This window comes from Zootermopsis nevadensis, unplaced genomic scaffold (assembly GCF_977971745.1).
Source record: "Zootermopsis nevadensis isolate Lab colony 2312 unplaced genomic scaffold, Znev_1.0 Znev_ptg000023l, whole genome shotgun sequence".
Classification (NCBI taxonomy): Eukaryota; Metazoa; Arthropoda; class Insecta; order Blattodea; family Termopsidae; genus Zootermopsis; species Zootermopsis nevadensis.
This window is the reverse complement of record NW_028259155.1, coordinates 479,603-502,493: the sequence shown is the minus strand read 5'-3', so window position 1 is coordinate 502,493 and position 22,891 is coordinate 479,603. Positions and strand designations below refer to the sequence as shown.

Sequence of the window (22,891 nt, the reverse complement as noted above, 5' to 3'; positions counted from 1 at the left end):
TAAAAATAGAGGATGCGACTTTTGCACTGGATTCATCTGTCACAAGATACGGACCAGTAGCGCGCGCTTATAAATGTTTTAATAACGTTTAATGTGAGTTATTAGTTCGTCCCCTTAAATGAGGACAGCGGGATCTACTGTGGTGGAGCTCAAGAGCTAAGCTGTTCGCTCCAAAGGCGCACAGATCGCCTGCTTAAAGTTGAGAAACCGCCATTCAACATTAACCTTCCTTCCCTGTGTCAAGATTTGCATTAACCGAATTACCTCCTATATCATCCGAGTTCTCCTTCCAGCAACTCAGCGCTGGTTAAATCCTCCGCTGTACCGGGATATTATGTACAGACGTCATAAACATCTCTCGGAAATTACTCTGCAATTATATAGAACTAGAGCAGAGCGCTCCTTTCGGAGCTCCTAGGGGGGGGGGGGGGTCAAGTTTATAAAACGCAACCAATCTTGTGTAAGAAACTAAACTAACCCCCCCCCCCCCCGAATGGGGGTTAAAACACTTGACTAACTCCCCCTTTGCGTTCTAAAATCTGTAATAAGACACTAAACTAACCCCCTTCGGGGGGTTAGTTTAGTGTCTTATTCAAGTGTTTTAACCCTTGAGTAAGAAACTAAACTAACCCCCCCCGAATGGGGATTAAAACACTTGACTAACTCCCCCTTTGCGTTCTAAAATCTGTAATAAGACACTAAACTAACCCCCTTCGGGGGTTAGTTTAGTGTCTTATTACAGATTCGGGGGTTAGTTTAGTGTCTTATTCAAGTGTTTTAACCCTTGAGTAAGAAACTAAACTAACCCCCCCCCCGAATGGGGGTTAAAAAACTTGACTAACTCCCCCTTTGCGTTCTAAAATCTGTAATAAGACACTAAACTAACCCCCTTCGGGGGGTTAGTTTAGTGTCTTATTCAAGTGTTTTAACCCTTGAGTAAGAAACTAAACTAACCCCCCCCGAATGGGGATTAAAACACTTGACTAACTCCCCCTTTGCGTTCTAAAATCTGTAATAAGACACTAAACTAACCCCCTTCGGGGGTTAGTTTAGTGTCTTATTAAAGATTCGGGGGTTAGTTTAGTGTCTTATTCAAGTGTTTTAACCCTTGAGTAAGAAACTAAACTAACCCCCCCCGAATGGGGATTAAAACACTTGACTAACTCCCCCTTTGCGTTCTAAAATCTGTAATAAGACACTAAACTAACCCCCTTCGGGGGTTAGTTTAGTGTCTTATTACAGATTCGGGGGTTAGTTTAGTGTCTTATTCAAGTGTTTTAACCCTTGAGTAAGAAACTAAACTAACCCCCCCCCCCCCGAATGGGGGTTAAAAAACTTGACTAACTCCCCCTTTGCGTTCTAAAATCTGTAATAAGACACTAAACTAACCCCCTTCGGGGGGTTAGTTTAGTGTATTATTCAAGTGTTTTAACCCTTGAGTAAGAAACTAAACTAACCCCCCCCCGAATGGGGATTAAAAAACTTGACTAACTCCCCCTTTGCGTTCTAAAATCTGTAATAAGACACTAAACTAACCCCCGAAGGGGGTTAGTTTAGTGTCTTATTACAGATTCGGGGGTTAGTTTAGTGTCTTATTCAAGTGTTTTAACCCTTGAGTAAGAAACTTCAACATTAACCTTCCTTCCCTGTGTCAAGATTTGCATTAACCGAATTACCTCCTATATCATCCGAGTTCTCCTTCCAGCAACTCAGCGCTGGATAAATCCTCCGCTGTACCGGGATATTATGTACAGACGTCATAAACATCTCTCGGAAATTACTCTGCAATTATATAGAACTAGAGCAGAGCGCTCCTTTCGGAGCTCCTGGGGGGGGGGGGGTTGGTCAAGTTTGTAAACCGCAACCAATCTTGTGTAAGAAACTAAACTAATCCCCCCCCTGAATTGAGGGTTAAAACAATTGACCAACTCCCCCTTCTGGGTGGTTGGTTGCGTTTTGAAATCTTGAGTAAGACACTAAAATAACCCCCTTCGGGGGATTAGTTTAGTGTCTTATTCAAGTGTTTTAACCCTTGAGTAAGAAACTAAACTACCCCCCCCCCCGAATGGGGGTTAAAACACTTGACTAACTCCCCCTTTGCGTTCTAAAATCTGTAATAAGACACTAAACTAATCCCCTTCGGGGGTTAGTTTAGTGTCTTATTACAGATTCGGGGGTTAGTTTAGTGTCTTATTCAAGTGTTTTAACCCTTGAGTAAGAAACTAAACTAACCCCCCCCCGAATGGGGGTTAAAAAACTTGACTAACTCCCCCTTTGCGTTCTAAAATCTGTAATAAGACACTAAACTAACCCCCTTCGGGGGTTAGTTTAGTGTCTTATTACAGATTCGGGGGTTAGTTTAGTGTCTTATTCAAGTGTTTTAACCCTTGAGTAAGAAACTAAACTAACCCCCCCCCCCCCCCCCGAATGGGGATTAAAACACTTGACTAACTCCCCCTTTGCGTTCTAAAATCTGTAATAAGACACTAAACTAACCCCCGAAGGGGGTTAGTTTAGTGTCTTATTACAGATTCGGGGGTTAGTTTAGTGTCTTATTCAAGTGTTTTAACCCTTGAGTAAGAAACTAAACTACCCCCCCCCCCCGAATGGGGGTTAAAAAACTTGACTAACTCCCCCTTTGCGTTCTAAAATCTGTAATAAGACACTAAACTAACCCCCTTCGGGGGATTAGTTTAGTGTCTTATTCAAGTGTTTTAACCCTTCAGTAAGAAACTAAACTAACCCCCCCCCCCCCGAATGGGGGTTAAAACACTTGACTAACTCCCCCTTTGCGTTCTAAAATCTGTAATAAGACACTAAACTAACCCCCTTCGGGGGGTTAGTTTAGTGCCTTATTCAAGTGTTTTAACCCTTGAATGAGCAGTATGACTTGGATGAATATTATTATTAGTATCAGATTACCTTTTTGGTGATGGTAACGTCTTGTTTCACTTTTCTTCATTTCTTAAATAGTCTTATGTCGCTGTTCGGAGACGATGTGCTGCTTGTAGAGCAGTGATAATGCGACTGGCTTGGTACTAAGCGTTATTTGTATACTCGGTATTGTTGTTCCACAACAATGCCGTGTATAAACAAATATAAGGTGTTATTGTTGATGACGTAATTTATTGACAACGAGGAATCACAAATTTTTATAAGGAGATAGGTTTTCATTGTTGATCTCCGGATATTTTTCGTTCTCTTATGTTAAGATTACGTCAAGTGTAGCAGCTGATTGACAAACACGGCCTTTGTTGTCGGAGAAAAATAATCTAGGTCTGAAGATGGCTGACATTAACGCAACAATGACGTAAGGTGACATTAACGCAACAATGACGTAAGGTGACATTAACGCATCAATGACGTAAGGTGACATTAACGCAACAATGTCGTAAGGTGACATTAACGCAACAATGACGTAAGGTGACATTAACGCAACAATGACGTAAGGTGACATTAACGCAACAATGACGTAAGGTGACATTAACGCAACAATGACGTAAGGTGACATTAACGCAACAATGATGCACCTACTCTGCAGTGTCCTGACATTTCAAATAATGTCAGCGTATTTCAGACAGTTGCTTTGTTTTGAACTTGTTCAAAAACGAAATAACGGTCTGATGAACACTGAAAGCATTTAATACATTAAAGCCCCAACGAACTGTGTAATTTGATATCACGGTTGTCATTCCAGAGAGAAAAAAATGTTTGTTCTATTCAAACACAGACCTGCTTGTTTCCAGGGCTGATTTCATACAATTAAAAGTATTAAACAAGCCATCGAAGTAGCAGAATATTGACGATGGCTGTGTGCTGTGTTGTAGCGCCCCGCAGTCTGGCAGAAATAAACCAACATTTCGTAAGTCCATTATCAAACGTCGGTGGACATCGACCAGACTACACGGCGCAACAACCCAGAAGACAGAAATCTTCAGACTCACCGCCGTTAAAACCTCAGATCCTACTTAAGATTAATATTATTTCAAACCTTGAATAATTCATTCATTCATTCATTCATCCACTTTTTATTTATGAAGCATTTCACTGTACAAAGTAAAAAATAGCTTAAAAATCTTCCCCTTTCATAAAATTCTTGGAAAATTCAACGGAGAATTATGAATAAGGTGGTATCGACGTTCTTCTGGCTTTGGATACTTTCAAGTATGGTTGCCCACACACATTTTCAATCGCACATTCCAAAACGTTGTCATTTCCAAATTCATTATACAATTCATGATTCATTTACAAGCATATCTCAAGCATTCTTAAATGAGCATGGGTGATGACGTCATCGCGAAATATAGTCCCATCCGTCACGTTGGTATCACCGACTGTGGGAATCGGGAGATTCCCCCGATGTCACAACACCAAGAAAATCAGTTCTTTATATGACACGTGTAGTTAGAAATATCACCGACAGATTGAAGCACAATCTCTCGTGTAAAAAACAATGGACAGACGGACGGAGCGACAGGACGCTTAAAAACCAATCGATGTAATCAATCAACACGGCCTCAGAGAGTAATCTAATTAGAATAATCCAATTTAATTAGTTTTTGTTATGGTCTGTGCGAATTGCCACAACTACACATTCTCGTTCAGCTCCTGCAGCTGAGAAGTGAGTACCACGGACCGAGCCCCTCTAAGTGGCTGAGATGCGATGCATGGAATGCTTCAACTGAATTGCAAGTATTCACATTACACGTTAACGATGGCCATTCTAAAACCATGGCTTACAAACAGTCGTCATATCACAACGAAAATTGTTCCCACCAGCCCGAAAGTTCTAGAACTTAACGAGTTGTGATACAAAGCAAAAGTAGGCCACGGAAGTATTTTAGTTCGTAACCTCCATAAACGTCCACGTCGAGACGCCTAAGAGAGAACGCAAAGCTTCAATGTGTTATCACGGATTATGCAAAGCGATGAATTAACCTCCGTGACTTCCGTGAACTAGTTCACGCTGAATGTAATCTGTGTAACTATAAACGACTATTTGAGGTTATGACGCGAAACCAGAAACAACAACTGAAATTGTGGACATGAGATTATTTTGCTTGCGAATAATGAAAGACCATTCTCAGATATCATTTTATCAAAAGAAAAATCGAGGATAGAACCTCGGTTCCGGAGAATCTGACGCAAATACGTACAATAAAATACATTACAGATTCTTAAAGGTCCTTATTTACTGTTCATTTTACATATAGGTTACATTACCCTTTCTCTTACAATTCCTGAGGAATGAACGTTTAAATGTGACTCTGCGCTGGATCTTTGTAACTTACGCTGTTTTTGCCCAATGACCCTTCCGTGTAGACGCATTTACGTCAAAACAAACAAAACTGACGTCTTGATAATTTTCAAAATACCATCGAATGTAAGAATATTTAAAATAAAGCTGAGAAATTCTAATGAGGGTTAAGCAGGCAAATTCCATTTTGCAAGGAACAGATTAAATTAGGACAAACTTTCTGTACACTTTAATTGACTAATTAGTACATCGGTTCATAATATTTGCCCTTCAGATATTATGACGGCTGTCAAATCTGGGAGGATGGCCGAACATGCAGCATGCATGGAGGTGACAATTATATGGAAAATATCTTTCGAAACGCTTGAAGGAAAGCGACGAATTGAGAGACCAAGCGTAGATGGAACAGAATCATGACAGTACGTTACGTTTTGTGTACGCTGTGACTAACATCGGGTTCCATCGGGTTATTGGGAATTTACTGTTAGCCGTAAAACCACTGCTGTATGGAGACAGTAACAAAGCTGACACAATTTCAAACGTCACTCCCACGAAGAGATTAAAACTATACAGAAAAAGAATTCATTTTGATGTGGACTGTAGGCCAATGTTAAAAACTGTTTTACTTACCATGGGGTTCCTCAGGTCCCAGCTGAGGATATCCCGTGGGAGAGGTTCACCCAGGTTCACCCTCTCCACGAGGTACAAGCTGCGAAATCCTCTTTGAGTTGGACCGTGATATGAGAGACTACCGAGTTTGGACCCCGGTCTCGGAACCGGATCGTCGCTGTGATATGCGTACATCATCCTCATGGTGTCGTTCTGTAAAACAAGAAGCGTGTGACGTCAGTGGTTAATTTAATTCATTTCTCAAGGTGTAGAATTCCATAACGCTCACGTGGTAAGGAAATTAACGAGAATCCAATGCAACCATCTCTTTATTTTGTTACAAAAGAATTATTCGCGAGTACCGAAATGTCCCCAGAAGTTTTGAGCACAAGGTGTCATATTTCATCATAGATCATGTATTTTGAAGTCTCTCGTGACGTATACATTAATCAGCTATCTGTCCCAGGAGTGCCATCTGTATTGGCTTACAACCACGGAGCTGCTCTGAGCAAATGGACCGCCATCAGCGCAAATTACGTCCATCTGATCCAAGCTCACAGAATGCGAATGGACAGTGTTACCAACCTAAGCGAAAAAGAATTACCTCCGTACAAACAGAACGTCCAACTTGAAAACTGTACTTGCTCTGAGGGAAATTTGTAGCTGCACCAAGCCTTTGACAAGCAATGTTCACTTTATTTCAGTAATGGTAATAGGTATTTTATTAACAAAACCGATAAAACAATTTACATAATTACTTTGCAACATAACCATCTCCGCGGTCCACACAATTCCGCCAAAAGTCCAGGCAGTTTCATGATTCCGTGACGATCAAACTGTGTAAGTCTTTGCCTTCGTTCTGACGTCATCATCCGACATCAAGTGACTTCCTCTCAGATGTTCCTTTATCTCCGGAAAGAGATGGAACTAAGATGAAGTCAGGTTAAAGTCTGGACGGTGGGTGGTCCAAGACAGTGAAACCGAGGCGGTGTGAACCACTACGTCTTTCATGCCCTGCTAAGAGGTCGCGATCCTGGACCGAAACCTGTTCCAAGTCAGAACCAACCCTGGGAATGCGTACCTTCAAATTTTACGTCGCCTTCTGCGTTCAGAAACTCAGTCACCCCGAGCTGTTTGTTCTGCACTGACACAGTCTCAGCGCCATTTTCACGGCTCTAATTCAGAGTCCTCTATTGACACAACTTTGATGCTTCACATAAACTTGCGGGGAGTGTCTAATTGAAAGGGTGCAATCTATGTTACTTCGTACATTACGAGGGCTCATTTCTTTTAAAAACGTAAGGCAGAGAGAGCGAGGAGAAATGGACGGAGGGGATTACAGAAATGTGCGGCCACAGCTGAACGCTACTCCGCCATGTTTGTACGGAGGAGGTGAGTCATCTGTCCTGGTGTTTTAGGAGAGACGGCCGATCGCGGAAGGACGAGAGATGACGCAGTTTTTCAGTTTCTTTAAATATGAGGAGAGACGAGGCATAGAAACGATTACTGATTATGGATGTGTGTTCGTTTTCAATTCTAGGCGGATCAGATATGCCAGATAACACACAAAGGAAAGACAAATCGTGCTCCTTTGACCCAAGGAGATTTACAAGGCGCTGGTGAGGCGTTTCTGGAGAAAATACTGTCACTTGGAGCAGCTCGCTGGAACGGCCACCATTGTACAAGTCACCTTTCATTTTTAATATCCCTAACTTATTATTTATGCTTTGTCAGAAATATAAACTGTAAAAAAATATGATACCTTGTTCTTTTGAGTTATGAACACGTATTTCCCCCATTAGCCATGTACTGTGTCTTTTTACATTCCTCCTTAAGACACGTGAAAAGAGTTTGAAAAATCTTTTATAATTGTACCTGAAGCTATTTTGAATATTCTTTCTACTTTTCCTGATACAACTGATGACTGAGCCCATGATTTCTCGTCAATACTAAAGTCTACGATTTTCGTTTTTGCAGAATTGTAGGTCATATTTCCTTGCTTTACCCTATTTCGCGTGTCTCTTATTTAGCAGGCCCCAAAATCTCTAAAATTTTGTTGACAAATTAACAATGAGTAGGCTATTGCAACTTTCTGCAGAATAAAATTAATTTTGTATTCGTTTTTCTTTTTGAAAAAAGATAAGCAGACTTAAAAAATTATCTAAAACCATTACAGAATCTTTCGCTTTACTCTACAAAAGCCCGAGGACTAGAATATTTGAATTACACTTTGGGGTCTCACGATTTCATGCGTTTCTGGAAGTCTTAAATTCCCCTTTAACACTGGGAAATCTTCTGGCTGAAACAGTGATTACTTAAGGAATACAATTCCCCGGAGCAATAAATGTTCCTCCGCAGTCTGAACTCGGAACAAAAGATTTACTCAGCTTGATGCAGACATTCCCGTGTTATTAAGGTCTTAGGCTCACTAATAGCTCCCCCACTTATCGTGTTAAATCGAGATTAACTAAAGAAATTAATGAATTAATATGGTAGGAATGTGACATTCGCCTTAAAACGCAAAAATTCAACCATTCATGTTCTCCTCCTCACTTCTTTAGCCTCCATACAATTTTTTGTGAACCGTCCTGTAAGATTTGCTTCTATAAATGCCTTTAGATATATTTTTTTCCGTAAGATGCCGTGTAACATTTTGCACATACAGACTGAAGTTTTAATATTTCTGTCACATGTTCCAATACCAGCTACTTGGTTATCCAAACTATGTTTTAAAAGAATTTCAAATATTTCCCTTACAACCGTCTAAAATCTCCCACTGAGTGAGAGACTGAAACGTCCACCCTCCGGATGACAGCGACAGTTTTGGACAAACACATTTGACCTAGCCTGCGAACAGGCCGTCACTTCTCGAGGACCTGCGCAGGTGGCGTCAAAGCTAAATACGTCTGTATCCTGACATTCATGAGTAGCTGTTACACAGATGTTCAAAGATAAATCAACCAATTAATCACCAGCCGGTTTATCGTCTTTGACGAGTCGGAAACATCTGGTTACGCCGACGTGTACACTAAAGCAGCGTATTTGCTTTATAAGGACGCAGTAGGATGGCCTAAATATTTGAATTACGCCAGTGCAACACAAATGACAGTGTGGCACGTGAATCATGTTCATGGGAAGCCATAATTAAGTCCTAACGTCGGGCAATACGTGCAATTACGTATCTCGAAACACTAAACGCGACTCAGTGGACGGATGCGACAAATCCCAATTGATCTCACAAGGTCTGATGACGTACCTGATTTATTTAACGACACTGTATTAAGAACATATATTACTTTCAAACACGCCTGTCTTCTGGGTTGTTGCGCCTTGTACTCTGGTAAAAGTTTGCCGACGTTTCAGAGGTCCTTCCTGCCTCCATCATCAGGGCGAAAATTTACCAGACTAAACGGGGCAACAACCCATAAGACAGCCATGTTAAGGTCATTTATGTTTTCTGTGGTTGCTTGAACAGACGTCAAAGAGTTCATATTTTATTTTAAACACCAAAACCAATCCTGAACGAACAGCTCTCTCTGTGCATTGAGGCAAGCGCTTGTACAATATTGCAGTGTCCCTTACCTTCTAACACCACGGAATCTGCATAATGTTCAGGGGCTTTGTTTTCCGTATGGCGGTCACATTTTCTTCCTTGTACAACGTGTCATGGTTTCGTTTCCACAAACTTCATATAGGAAGCCTTTCTCGACAAAATCCCTTCACACGCTTTTACAGAATGTTTCACAAGTTTCTTCTCAGTCTCGTGGAGAAACCCCAAAAACTTCCATTTGCAGTTTCATTGAAAAATAAAAGCGGAAAGCAGGAAAAATATCGACTGACTCGGTCACAAGTCCCACACACGCACGTGTGCAAACAGAAAAGTCAACGTCAACTTCTCCTTTAACCTCTCAATACATATTTTAATAGGCGTACTAAGCAGTTTCTGCAATAAGCCTGCTCATTCCTTTCTCTCATTCGGTTCAGCGCCGAAGTACAAAGCGTCGCCCTTCATCCTGAACACGATTGGTGGTGATTTACATGGAAATAAATGCAACGGGGTAAACAAATGAATAATTTGTGAATTCCCAAATATTATTAAGTTTATGAAATCAAGGAACACCCGGGAGCACGGGGGACAAAATAAATGCACACACACATTTCGTCGGAAGTCGTCCACAGAAAAGAAAACAAGGCTTACAAGGGAAGATAAAATTAAGAGGAAATGGAGTAACGTGGGTTACGATGCTGGTCAGTGACAGACAAATGTTAACGCGATAAGGGGGCATAAGACGTGCAAATTTCTGTTTTCGCCAGTAAGCTACTATCAGCTTCGCAGGAAAAACCCTGCTCCGTGCAGAGAGACGAGCAGTGAAGCTCTCTCTTCCTTCGTCACACGCCCGTGCGAGCTAAATAGCAGTCTCAACTGAAACAGCATCTCACCGTGATCCTGTAGTCACGTGGGTCGCACGTGTCGTAGCGTCTCCGGAACCTGATGACCGTGTGGGTTCCGTTCTCATAGCCCAAGAGCAGTTCGTAATCCTGACTCTCGTCCTCCTCGGGCTCGTCCGTCCCCCGCGCGTACCGATCCTGAAACGTCAGAGAAACACAACTTAAGAGGACTCAATGGAAATTTAACAATCCGGGCTAATTACGCTCAGACTAGTCCGTCCATCTTTTCACAACTTACAGACATTTAAGTCAGCCAATTTTCTTCAAGTTTTGTCAGCCTATCGGGCTTTCTTTCATCTGATACCTGAGGCAGACAGCGCGCCCAATTTCTAGAGCTGAAGAACAAATTTGGGAATTGTCTCTGTGAAATTTTTAAAGGATTCTTCATTCGACGTGTTTCCTGGATACATAAACTTCAAGTGTAATATTCTTAGGCAATTTTAACGTGGATATAAGAATAAAGCTAGAACACATTCTAAAGAAATAATGTGTCTGGATACTTCGAGGTCACAACAGGGGCAGAGACGGGCTCTTGTGAAGGCGACAACGAACCTTCTGGTTACACTAAAATACAGTGCCCTCCGCAGATCGGAACCAGTGAACACTGCAAGAAGCTGGATGTACAGAAGACCACATCTACATTAATACTAATATAAAAACCCGAAGATAAGTATAAGTAAAATTATACATGCCTTATAATTCTGTAAAATAAATGCGTAGACTTTCCCACCTGGCAATATGGTCCCCTGAATCATGGACGAAGATAATCTGGCCAATAAGTGATTCATGTTCAGCCTTATTGGAACATAACACTGCGACGGTCCTAACACTTTATTATACTCCGGTATTCTTAGCCATCCCAGCGGGAGGGTCGGTCCTCATGCCTTAACCGTCTTATGGGGAGTGTCCGGTCACTCCCTTGTCTAATTACAATGCGGGAACTCGACGAGACGCGGACACAGAAGCTCAGATCAAGGTCGCGCAACTGCGTTTATAAAGAAAGGTATTAAGATCAAAAACTTGTTCTGGAGGCTTCAAAATCGGCTTCTACGCTGGGATATCAGAAACATTAATTCAGTCGCATGCATAAGTTATTAGGGACAAGCACGAGAGCTTCGTGGACGATAAAGAATAAAGCCATCGCAAGGAGAAAGGCGACAGGGTCGATCTCAGAGTAATTACAATGACCATTACTGAAGCCCATTAAAACCGGCCGGTCAATTTTATTTAACAGCGTGGATGGCGATTTAAAGCAGACTTCCCACTAATGGAATCCGAAGGCGGCTTTAGACTCGGAATCTGGCGTCCTTAAGGATAACAGATAAATGCTCAGAAGCACCTGTCTACTCGTAGACGAATAAGAATGCTAACGTGATAAAATGAACGTCATTACAAGAACACTGGAGAGAGAAAGGAAAAACTTAAAATGGCAAAGGACGTGGTAAAGACGTAGCTGATTAAAAAAAAACCTAAAGTTACCCAGCAGCTGCAGAAATCGTAGTCATTAAACTAACCTTACCGTAGAAAGCCCGTTAAAATTCGTATTTTAATACTTCAAGCCCCTTTTCCCGCTCCCTTCGTCTGGATTTCTTTCCCATTTTTTGAACTTTAAAACATCCCACAGCATCACAACGGCAGATCGATGTTGTGAAATCGAGAAAAGTCGTTGTAAAGTGCCTTCCTCGCACACAAAACTTCGATATCTAACTTCACGTCTGAAAACTATTTCAACCGCGCATTCGTCACTCGGAGGACTTCCGCAAGGTCCTTGTCCAGGAGCACGCAACCGTGAAGGGACGAAAGCAGACACGCATCGGACCGGGTGTTGCATAACAGCGCTGCAATTTGAAGCCAAGAATCTCATCACGGTGATGGGACACAAAGTAATTTCTATTCCAAAAACAACATATCAACGTTGTGTCGACAGATTATTAATATATTCTTCATCAGAATGTCCCCTCCACGAGAAATCGCACCATCTGTAATTAATGTGAGCCCCTGAACATTCGACCCACGTACGTCTTCATGTAAACCTACTCAGATACCATGTTTCTATTCCCACTGGCGAATACAATTACATTACCTAATGATTTCAGCGATGATAAGCCAGGGCACGTAGTTACGTGCCTATAGACAACGTATGTGTGATAATTAGCTGCCTGCTCCATGGGTTGGTTCAGTGGCTTTATTGCCGTGTTCCGCAGTTAAAACACTACTATTCCTCCATCATAGTTAAAGGGGGCTGTCATGTATGAATAACAGGGTTTTTTTTTTGTTCCTGCCTGCCCCGAGGGTGATTAGTGACTTAATCCAGTAGTCACTGTAATTACGACGGAGTTGAGGTTGACATACTTCGCGTGTCGCCCGGCATCCGCAAGGTTGGCTGTAAGCGACCAGTCTTACCTCAATTAAATGAAATTATAAATCCTCTGAAGTCAAGGACAACCCCGACTGATAACTCGGCTTGATTTAAATTCCGATCTGACATATTTTTTTGTTTTCGCATGAGAAAAAACCGGCAGAGTTACAGCCAGAAACGAGTTAAAAGTTCTTCAGGTCTAACAAGCGAACGCCGTCCAATGCGAAGAGCTATTACAATCTCGAATAGCCGTCTATTATCGACTGTTCGAAGTCGATCTCTTCCAATGATCACTGATCGTCATTATGTCCCTGTTACACTCAGAGCACTTCTCGATTTTAGTTGCAAAGAGTACCCAAATAAGACGGAGACAAATCATTTTAAGTTACTTATTAACACTACATCCAAGTCACAAGCTGGAGCAGCTCTCAAAAAATATATGAATAAAATAAAACTGATCTAAGTGAGAAATTTATAACCAAGAATTATCGTGATTTTTAAGAGGGAAATCTAGGCGGCTGTGATGGACGGCTCGTATAATAATTTGACCGGGTGGTTGGGTTGCTGTGTGTAAAACATATTAAGTCTATATATTTCTTCTTGGATTTTTTTTTTTTTTTTTTTTTTGCTTTATAAATAAGTTTCTCGGTTACATTTACGCAGGCGACAAGACAATTTTCTTGATATCATGAACTAGTCAAGTGAGCAGCATAAGCCTTGCTTCTTTTACAGCTATCATTTCTGAAACTAGCACTGAAAAAAGAAACAAGCTCGTTTGCTTAGTTACGAGCAGCGGTGTGGTGATTTGAACGTGGCGTCTATAAAATAAGCATTTTAAGATCCTCTTCAAAACCCCACACCCTAGACCGGCTCGCTGCGGTAGAGATGTCCTCTCACTCGTCAATTACCTCTAATAATGCCATATTATACGTTTCACGTCAGATTTTCAGTCAGGAACGAATATATACGTCTCAAATATTACTTGAAGTTTGTCGACAAAATATATCGGTTAAAGATCCGTAATATTAAGCTTATTCCTATGTAAATATAGTCCACGATACGCATTCTCGTAACTCTGCGCAGTTGCAATCCGTTTTAATCACGAATTCTTCTATCCATTAAGAATTTCATTATTAACATACGCGGTAGGTTCAGCTCCCCTATCAAAAACAGGCGGAAATAATAGCCATTACCAACAGAGGTATAATATTAAAGAGCCTTCTAGAAAGATTGAATCTGACATCAGCGTAGCAGTGTTATGGGCTGGGGAGCCTCAGGGTTTAGTGAATCATTTGCATATGCAGTCGGAAAAGGTTTCGGGGATCAGAGCTTACAGTCTCGTACTTCGTAATACTCGTAGTTGATACTGGGCCGATGATGTTCACAGGGACATTTGTATATTAACAGAAACGCTCCTGGAAGTCTAATTTTGACAAACGACTACGACACAGGCCTGAATGGAGGCGGTCTTCATGTTTAAGCCAGACTGTCCAATACGCCAAAGCAACCCCTTTGACTCCACCTTCGATGTACCCGAAAATGCAATTCTTACTTCCCTCTTTTTCATTTTAGAACGAAAATAAATGCCAGAATCAGATTATTTGACAAGTTCCACCTCAAAAAACCTGTGTCTCCATTGCAAAGGCGAATTACTTTGGTGTTTTTAGACAAACAGTCGGTGTCCGAGAGGAGCTGACAGGAGGAAACCTTTCACGGCGTCGATAAAATGCAACTTCCTGTTAAGTCTGACTTTCCTGACGCGACGACATTAACTTAAACGAAGGTTACAGGTCGACGAAGAAAATGTTCACTGGAACATGTAACTGAAAACATCTATCTTTTTGAGATTTCGCCCTTAATGAGCAGTGATCAAGAAACCAGTCAATGGACTGACATTGCAGCCAAGATAGCACAGACACTGAGGTATTATACGACACGGAAACAGGAACTTATCATCGAGAAATGTGCTCATCAAGAACACAAACTTCAAACCGCAGCAGAAATTTGGAAGAAAACCACAAGACCTGCGATTAGTAACACGCAACGGGTCATAGCTGAGTTCTCCCTACGAAATGGGAGAAAACCACGTGTAGAAAAGTGAGTAAGGCCAAGGGGAGAGCCGATAATAGTTTCATCACTCCAGGCGGACACATCGCCGAAAGGCACAGGCGCTCAACGACTTTCATGAATATCTTGTACTTTTCCAGCCAATGCCACCAGCGCCAGTTGAACAATTTCCACGCGTTCTTCGCATAAAGCGGATGGAACGACGCGTCGTGTCCGTCCGTCTGTAAAGTCGAATCAACTCGAGAACCTCTGGACGGATTTGGACGAAATTTTATGTGGAGTTTGTGCCGCTCTGAATATTCTACGAGCGGCGATAACAAAATACTTTGCTGTAGAATAAGAACTTTTACGAAGCTTTTAAAACGCTGTGTTTAAAGCGCGTTAAGGGAATCATTTTGGAAACCTAGCCTACGAGTTATGCGAGCTATGAAACGAATTAGGACCTGTTATTCTCAACCCTGGAATATATCACACAATTTCGATCCGTAGTGCCAAAATGGTGTCCCGTTTGCCACGAGGAACGGTGCACGAGCGTCATTTTTCTTTGATCTATTTACATTCCTCAAATATGAAATATTGAATTATATGTCATATCATCAGTTTCAAAGGGTTTTTTTTCCATGTATTGTTGATGTGAATGTACGCTACAATAATTTCATCCCTTATAAAAAGCAATTTTACGAACACACACGTTAGTTCATATAAAGTTTAAACACGTTTTGCAAAACACGTTTCAATCAATAATGCGTACACGCGTGTCCCTGTGTGTACGCGGATAATAAGCGCTGGTCTATTTGTGTTGCGAGAGTCGAATAAAAATTACGGTCGAAGCACTCGAAGTTCATACCTTCAACGCTGCAACGATGAATTCGGTGTTACGCAATTGGACAGTCTCTTCTTTTAGAGTTACAAAGGTCGTGATAAGAACAGACGGAGCGAACTCCTCCAGCCTCACAGCCGACTTCATAGCTCCGTCAATGTAAAGCAACAGAAGTCCACTTACGAACTCTTTGTAATTAGTGACGGCTGCTTAACATTTTAAGGAAGAATTGCATGCTAGTCGCTGTTCTGACTTGGATTCTTAGCGGCGATACGGACGCACACGACGTAGGAAGTATGAACTAAAAACAGAAATCGTCTAAATTATTTTAGACATTTCTCGGTCCTTCGTAAGTGTCACAAGCTTTTTCCTTTTGTCGTTAGTCATGTTACATTATTCAGAAAGGAGAATAAGAAGAAGAAGAAGAAGAAGGCGCTGCAAGCTTTTCGTTTTACACGTCACGTGATTCGGAACTGCCGGCCAATGTCAGTCAATTCCCGACGCCGACGTCCGTCTCAGACGCCGTCCTCAGCCCCACGAGTCTTTCTGTTGCGCCGATGTAAATCCACAATTCATCTCCCGGGCCTAGCCTCCAGTCCTCTCAAAATGTTCCTCTGTTTCATTCGCAACCTCCTTCCCTGTAGAGTCTAATCAGCACTGCCAGAAATCTCTCTGCAACTTCCTGATTTTACAACCAGTTCCGAAAAAAATGTAAGATCACTTGAGCAGATTTTTCTACCACACCAGACTCTCTGGTGCAAATTGTACCACAGCTGACTCTCAGTGAACTTCAATTCTTTAGAGAGATTAAGACATAAGTATGCCCTACGCATGCAAATATTATTTCTTTCACAGGCGAAAGTGACTTACTGTAGACAAACAATACTCACAAATCTCCCATAGTAATTATATTGTAAAATATTTAGTATTAAATATGTCTACAATATCATAGGGTCATAGTAGAAATGTCGACTACACAGACAGATTTTAATGAAATCCCTTTCAGAAAATTCTGCGGTTGTACCTTAAAACTTTCCTATTTGGCGGGCTGACCAGCTTAGCGACTACTGCCGTCTTGAGAACTCTCACCCACGAAGTCAGTTACACGTATTTTAAGCAACGAGACAACGAGTAATAGCAGCGTTGCAGAAACCTGACTACGTTATTCCCAAAATCAGCTGAAAAAACGTTCGAACGTTCAACCTACGAGCTTCGAAAAGAGAAAAAGAACAGAAAAGAAGGAACGCAGTTGGTGTTTGGGTCCCAAAACAGTTTTGAGTCGTTGCAGAAAACAAGGCGCAAGAAGGCTGGAAGAGAAATCTTCGGTGGTCCGGGCGTCCGTGCGCCATCTCCCCAGCGACAGCTCCTGTTCATGGGCATTCAACCCCTCCCCCGAATACAGTCAGACAGCTGAAGGAGCAACTCACTTGGAGCTGGCTTCAACTACGTCTTGCAATATTAATGGCTTTTCCTTCTCTGGTATACCGCACTTTTTAAGGCGCGTAAGCCAACAAAACACAGCTGATATCAAGTGAACTAGTGGCGATTTAAAGGTAAAAAATACACTTCCATTCTTCCTTCCTTTAATTAAATTACAAAATCAATATTTCTGAAGCACAAAACAAGCCTTGAGAAGGGAGAGCCGACTTGCTTTGTCTTCTTCAGATAATTAGTGACAGATTCAATGCGTTTTTATTGTCAGTACATAAAAAAGAATCTGAAAGAAATGGGATTTGGTTCCCGCAGCTTTGAAACGTATTGACAACTTGGGGATAAAATCATGGATTACGCGTAGAAGTCAAATTATTTTGCGTTCGGATTCAATTTCCATTCGTAAACAAACGAATGTCTGACAAGTCCCGAAGGTGACGCTCAGGTCCAGGCCTCGCAGCCGCAATTAAAACACCCACGCGATGTTCCACGGGCATCTTGCGTTACCTGACTGCTCTGCAAGTTCGATGTGTAGACGTTCCCTCCCTGATTCACATCTGTTCACGTTAAAAAAAAAAACGACTCTGACATTAATAATCTTTTTGGTAACCACGCGAAGCAAAACACAAAATGTGCTTAATTTGCTGTCATCTAATTCCACTGATCAAAATCCTTTCCACCTTTTATGAAGCCGTATTCACTGATATCCATTTTAATATTATCCTCCCAAGTTTTATTTTAATTTCAAGTGCTGGAGCTGAGATGTGCGCCATTTGTGTAAAGACCCGAGACCGGCTCACCACCGTCTGATAAACTAATGTCCTTGTAGTCGACCAAACCTAAAATCCTGAAACTAAAACATTACTGAGCGTATATCAAATGCCGGGCTAAGATCGTCGTAGAAATGCCGTATGCAAATTAAAAATAAATGCTCAGAGAGAGCATAAATAACGGTAAGATCTGAATGATATAAGATCGGTAGCCTAATGCCCCACTGCTAAACCACGAACATACACAATAAATATTTCACCTCTATACATATTTGTAATTTATGCATCTAAGCCCACACATTGGAAGGTCCATGCTTCATAAAAAGTAGCAGACCTGTGTTTGTTATTCAATGCAAATCGTTGCTTCTGTGATAGCGGCCAGCGATATTAAGCAGATAGCATCAGCGCGGCCCGTATTTTCCGCTCCTTACATTTATTAGTACAAGAACCTGCACTGCATGTCAAGTATATTTTGAAATCCTGCAACAACAACACCAGGGCACAGTCTCAGACGATACGACATCTCCTCCCACCCCGAACGAAGGTATATGAATTATGATTACAGAACTCGTTATGTTAATTAGAAGCTCCGTGTTCCAGACTTGGGTGAGGCTTGCAAAAGGATGAGATAAAACCCACTGTTCATAAATTACTGCAAGAGAAGACGCTACTGAAATCACTGAATCACTAGGATTATTTACAAAATATAAGTAACAAACTGCGAAATGGGGGCATGCAACAGGCAAATTGAGAACTGGTGATCCTAAGCAAATGATTCGTCTTCTCTATTTTGGTACAAGTGCAAACCTGTTGCTGAGGAACCATCACTGACATATATTCATGATAGAACATGGGGTCTCGGGTTCGATGCCCGGCGGTGCCCGAATTTATAACTTGTGTTGGGCAAGGCCGTGGTCTAGGCAACACGGAGTTTTCCTCCGGGGGCTTCCCCGGTTTCAATTACTCCATTCACACACAGAAGAAGGCAATGGCAAACCACTTCTGGATCATCTGCCAAGAACGTATATGAACAGGTCCCAGTCCGAGAAAAGGATGGAAGGATCCTGTTCATATGGACCTGTCGTCAGACAGAACACTAAATAATAAAAATTCATGATAGGTGAGGTTTTAGGTTCTCACGGCTTCGAGAATGAAGATGTCTGTCTGTGGGATTATGCAGCGTGTAATCTGGTAGACGTTTCAGAACAGTCAACTCTGAAACGTCGGTAAACATCGCCCTGAAACGTCGGTAAACATCGACCAAGTTACCCGACGCACCATTCCAGAAGACGTTCAGCTTTGTATTCACGACACTTTAAAAGCAGTTAAAAGCAAACACAAATATTTGGCAATGACTTTGTAATTCACATGGAACACAGAATGGGTTCACGAGCTTTGGTTGACCGCTGTCTGAATTAGGGACGTCATGCTCGAAATGTAAAGAGTTGAATTTGTTCCTGCTGCTTAATTAAGTACCACGCCATGATGACATATGGGCAAAACGTGTACCACGTTTGTAACCTCGGGACTGGACACAAATAAGAAGGAATTATATGTCTATGGACTTCTGTCACACGCTTCTTGAACATTTGTAGTCTGCAAAGTTTCATCTGAGGAATGCGTGAATACTTTATTATAAAACGCGATGTCTTTCTGTTTCGAGGCAAATAGGAGAGATGTCGCACAAATTCACTGAGTTCCTGCACTGAAATACGAGGTCTCTACGGACAGAGGGACATAACAAAAATGTTTACAAGCTACAGGCTCCCATTTTTTCAGGTGTGCTTCTAGAAGAAGGGTCTGCGATAATAAGTCATTAAAAAAACGAAAGACCGACCGTGTAACTAACAAAAACAAAGCCGGAGCAAGATGTCGAGTTATACAACATCCCCCGAGGCTGTGCGCCATTCTCCTTCACATATTCATCGCAAAGACCTCAACAACGCAGCCGGAGAGACGGCAAGCCGACACAACAACATCCACTCCCTTGACTTCGGATTGGTTAATTCCAGCGCTTTGGCTCGAGGGACTTCGCGATGCATTAGTGCTCCGTAAAACGATTAACACACACGTCACCTGTTGACTTGCATCCGGTAGGCAGTGCCAAGTCGTGCCTTTTATGCTGGCCCCCAAACGCAACAGTGACACAGGAAACAGGTGACACACATCGCAAAACGCGATCCGTCAGACCGTACGTTCGAGGAAGAGACCTCCGGCCATCTTTTTCCAGATCTACCAACATTTCTGGATTCACAGCGTTTTCTCAGGCACTCTCTCCTTCTCCGTCCCTTCCATGCGTTCGACATTTATCAGAAGGGGTGAGCCCACTCCGCCATCCCAAAATCCTTCCACTTCTTTTCATCGTAAATTCAGCCTTGAAGATGGTAACAGCGTCTTTCTCCGAAACGACGTTGGCATCTACAGAGGAGTCTACAGACCGCCAAATCGCGGAGGGAGGGCTCCTTACTGCCGTGCAAACATCACAACGCAAGTTCACAAGAACTGGTCCTGAACAGATGAGATACACAATTCCACGCAGGCTCGCACTCAGAGGAGTGTCCTGTGCCAGAGGACGTGACCGCCGAAACCCTGCCCAGACGATGGTCACACCGCACAAGCCACATAGCCCCTTGTTACATGAACTGCGACTGTCGTGCTAAGGCCTTTGCGCGGCGATTGTTTCGGGGTTCAATAGAGAATATTTAGACACAGATGTTCCGAGGAGTCTTCGGGGAAGACTTCTATATGTTGAATTCAAAAAGACTGCGTGTTTCGGAAGTATTAATTACTTCACGGAATATGATCGGCAGCTGTTGTATGTCGCATTACGCACAACACGCACAGAGAGATTCAAAGTGGCAGAGGATTCCGCGTTCTGAGCGAGCATCTAACGACAAGAAACACTAACCCCTATCGCCTTCCATTTCTGTGCAAACACCAAATGACTTACAGAAATTAAAATGCAAAACACAAGACCGCGTCGATGCTTACTTAGAAATTCAGCAGCGAAGCAGCCACGTGCGTATTTAAGATACCTGTGTTGAATGCTGAAAGCTACGGAGTAACGATCCCTGGACCTTCTCAATCGCTACACTCAACTGTTTACGGTTTGCTTGCAGTCCCGTTGTACGGCGAAGCCACGGGCTGTTCCTGGCATCCGACGCGACCGACGGAGATTTAACATCAGTTTTCCAACTGCAGTCTGTTTCGTTTCTCTCCTGTGTTTAATTTTGAAACATTTTAATTACATTTAGCATGTAAGTTGCCACGCTCGTTGTTTTATACATCGTTCGTTTTGAGAGCGTGTTTTTGTTTGGCTTCCCCTCGTATTTATCTTGCGTTTGTAATCCAAAATGCAACACTAAAGCAAGTTCTGAACTTCGCTGTTCAGGAAAACTGCAACTGTTTAAATCTGTGACAAATTATTCAAGCTCTGTGGTAACATCCCTCCATTTGACACTAACACAAAATATTTTAAATGATGAAAATACAAATAATACGGCGAATGGACATAAATTTGTAACTTTATATTTAAGCAGCAATATAACGCAAAAAACAAGCCAATGTCTATTTGAAAATGTAATGACATAACACTTAATAACTTTAATAAGATTTTTTTAAAAAAAACGTTAACATAAGGATTAAAGACCTCTTGAACCAAAGCATTTTAGCTTTCGTATTTGGATTCATAATTCAGTCCATGCCGCACAAATCCTCTTCCCCGTATTCGCTCCGACTCCAAATTTCGGTAAATGCTGTTCTAAATTCTCAACACGTTGATACAAATAGATACTTAGTGACCAAGCGTGCACTGGGGCGCGTTTCCCGGCGGACCTGATCACCGGACACTGAGTAGCCTAATTCCAAGGAGAATACTCCTTCTCAGGACGATGACAGTCGCTCAGAGTGCCAAGAAATCTTCCACCTCTTATGGAAACAGAAGGTCCATTATCGTATTCTCAAAAGTCTGCCGCTGGAGTTCCGAATCCACTTCCGCGTACTGACAAACTCAGATCCTGTCTCAATGAGGACTTTAAGCATCTGAACCACATTCATAAATACACTCTGTGGATAAAATTCGAAAGATAATAAATTTTAAAATCCACGGCTAGAAAAGGGACCTCCGTGTATGAACGGTTACAACTCTATTACGAATTTCTCGTGTCTCTGATGCATGCTACATGTCTCGCCCATTTTATCCTCGTTAACACGATCGCTGTAATAATTTATTGCGAAAGAGTGCAAATTATAAAGTGAGCCTAAACTTTTTCCGAGTCGACAGGAAATACGACGCCCCGAAGTTCTCCGTCATTGTAGGCCTACGCGCGCGGTGCAGGAAGACGGATAGGAGTTGGCACTCCTCCTCCCTGGAGCAAAAGATGACCCCAGTGTTCTGATCAGACAATCCACACCGCTCCTTTCATGCACAACACCCAGACGATAATTACAGCCGTTGTTCACTTGGTAGTGACGGACTGTTCCCCTCCCCCACCTCCACCCACGCTCAAGTGTCTTTTCCAGCTCGTCGGTTTTTTATTCAGGAACAAAAAAGCATAATGCACCTTCCAGTGCCCGGAGCTCTGCGCCTCGCTGTAAACAGACAGGATTCCAATTAAAAAATGTCTGCACTCGAAAGCGCTGTCAGGGGAACAGCGATCTATGGCGAAGATGGCCGTCTTCTGGGTTGTTGCGCCGTCTAGCCCGGTACAAGTTTACCGACGTTTCGGAGGTCCTTGCTTCTTCCTTCACCACTTCTAATCCCAGACACTCTAAACTATTAATTAATTAATTAAAATTTTTATTAGCCTCGTAAAGACAGAGGGAAATCAATACTTCAGTGGTAAACCTCGCGTCAGCAGCGAACATTTTTAGCTTGATCGGACGCTGAATCATCTGAATAAGCTAATACACCTTGAGATCATATTTTGGCTAATAATACCCGGTTAATTTTTATTTTCCTGTCTGGAAGATGTTGTCTGGCGTACGTAATTGGTATCGGTTTCGTTTCAAAGTGACTAAGACAATCTTTGTTACGTTTTGCCCTAACCCTGGAGACTTTTATTTCAGTTGTCCGGGCCACGGAGCCTTCCTTTTCATTCTTCTCGTTCTTATATCACACGTTTGCTGCA

The 22,891-nt window shown here is 42.2% G+C and overlaps 1 protein-coding gene across 2 annotated transcripts in view; it reads right to left on the bottom strand.

Moving 5' to 3' along the window:
• olf413 (DBH like monooxygenase olf413) overlaps positions 1-22,891 on the bottom strand; it is a 248,509-nt gene that overhangs the window by 44,243 nt on the left and 181,375 nt on the right. For both annotated transcript variants that reach the window (XM_087354359.1, XM_087354358.1), the window contains exons 3-4: positions 10,307-10,453; positions 5,888-6,079 (exon numbers count right to left, since the gene is read on the bottom strand). In XM_087354359.1, coding sequence (XP_087210485.1) covers positions 5,888-6,079; positions 10,307-10,453 — 339 coding nt within the window. The remainder of the gene's footprint in view (positions 1-5,887; positions 6,080-10,306; positions 10,454-22,891) is intronic.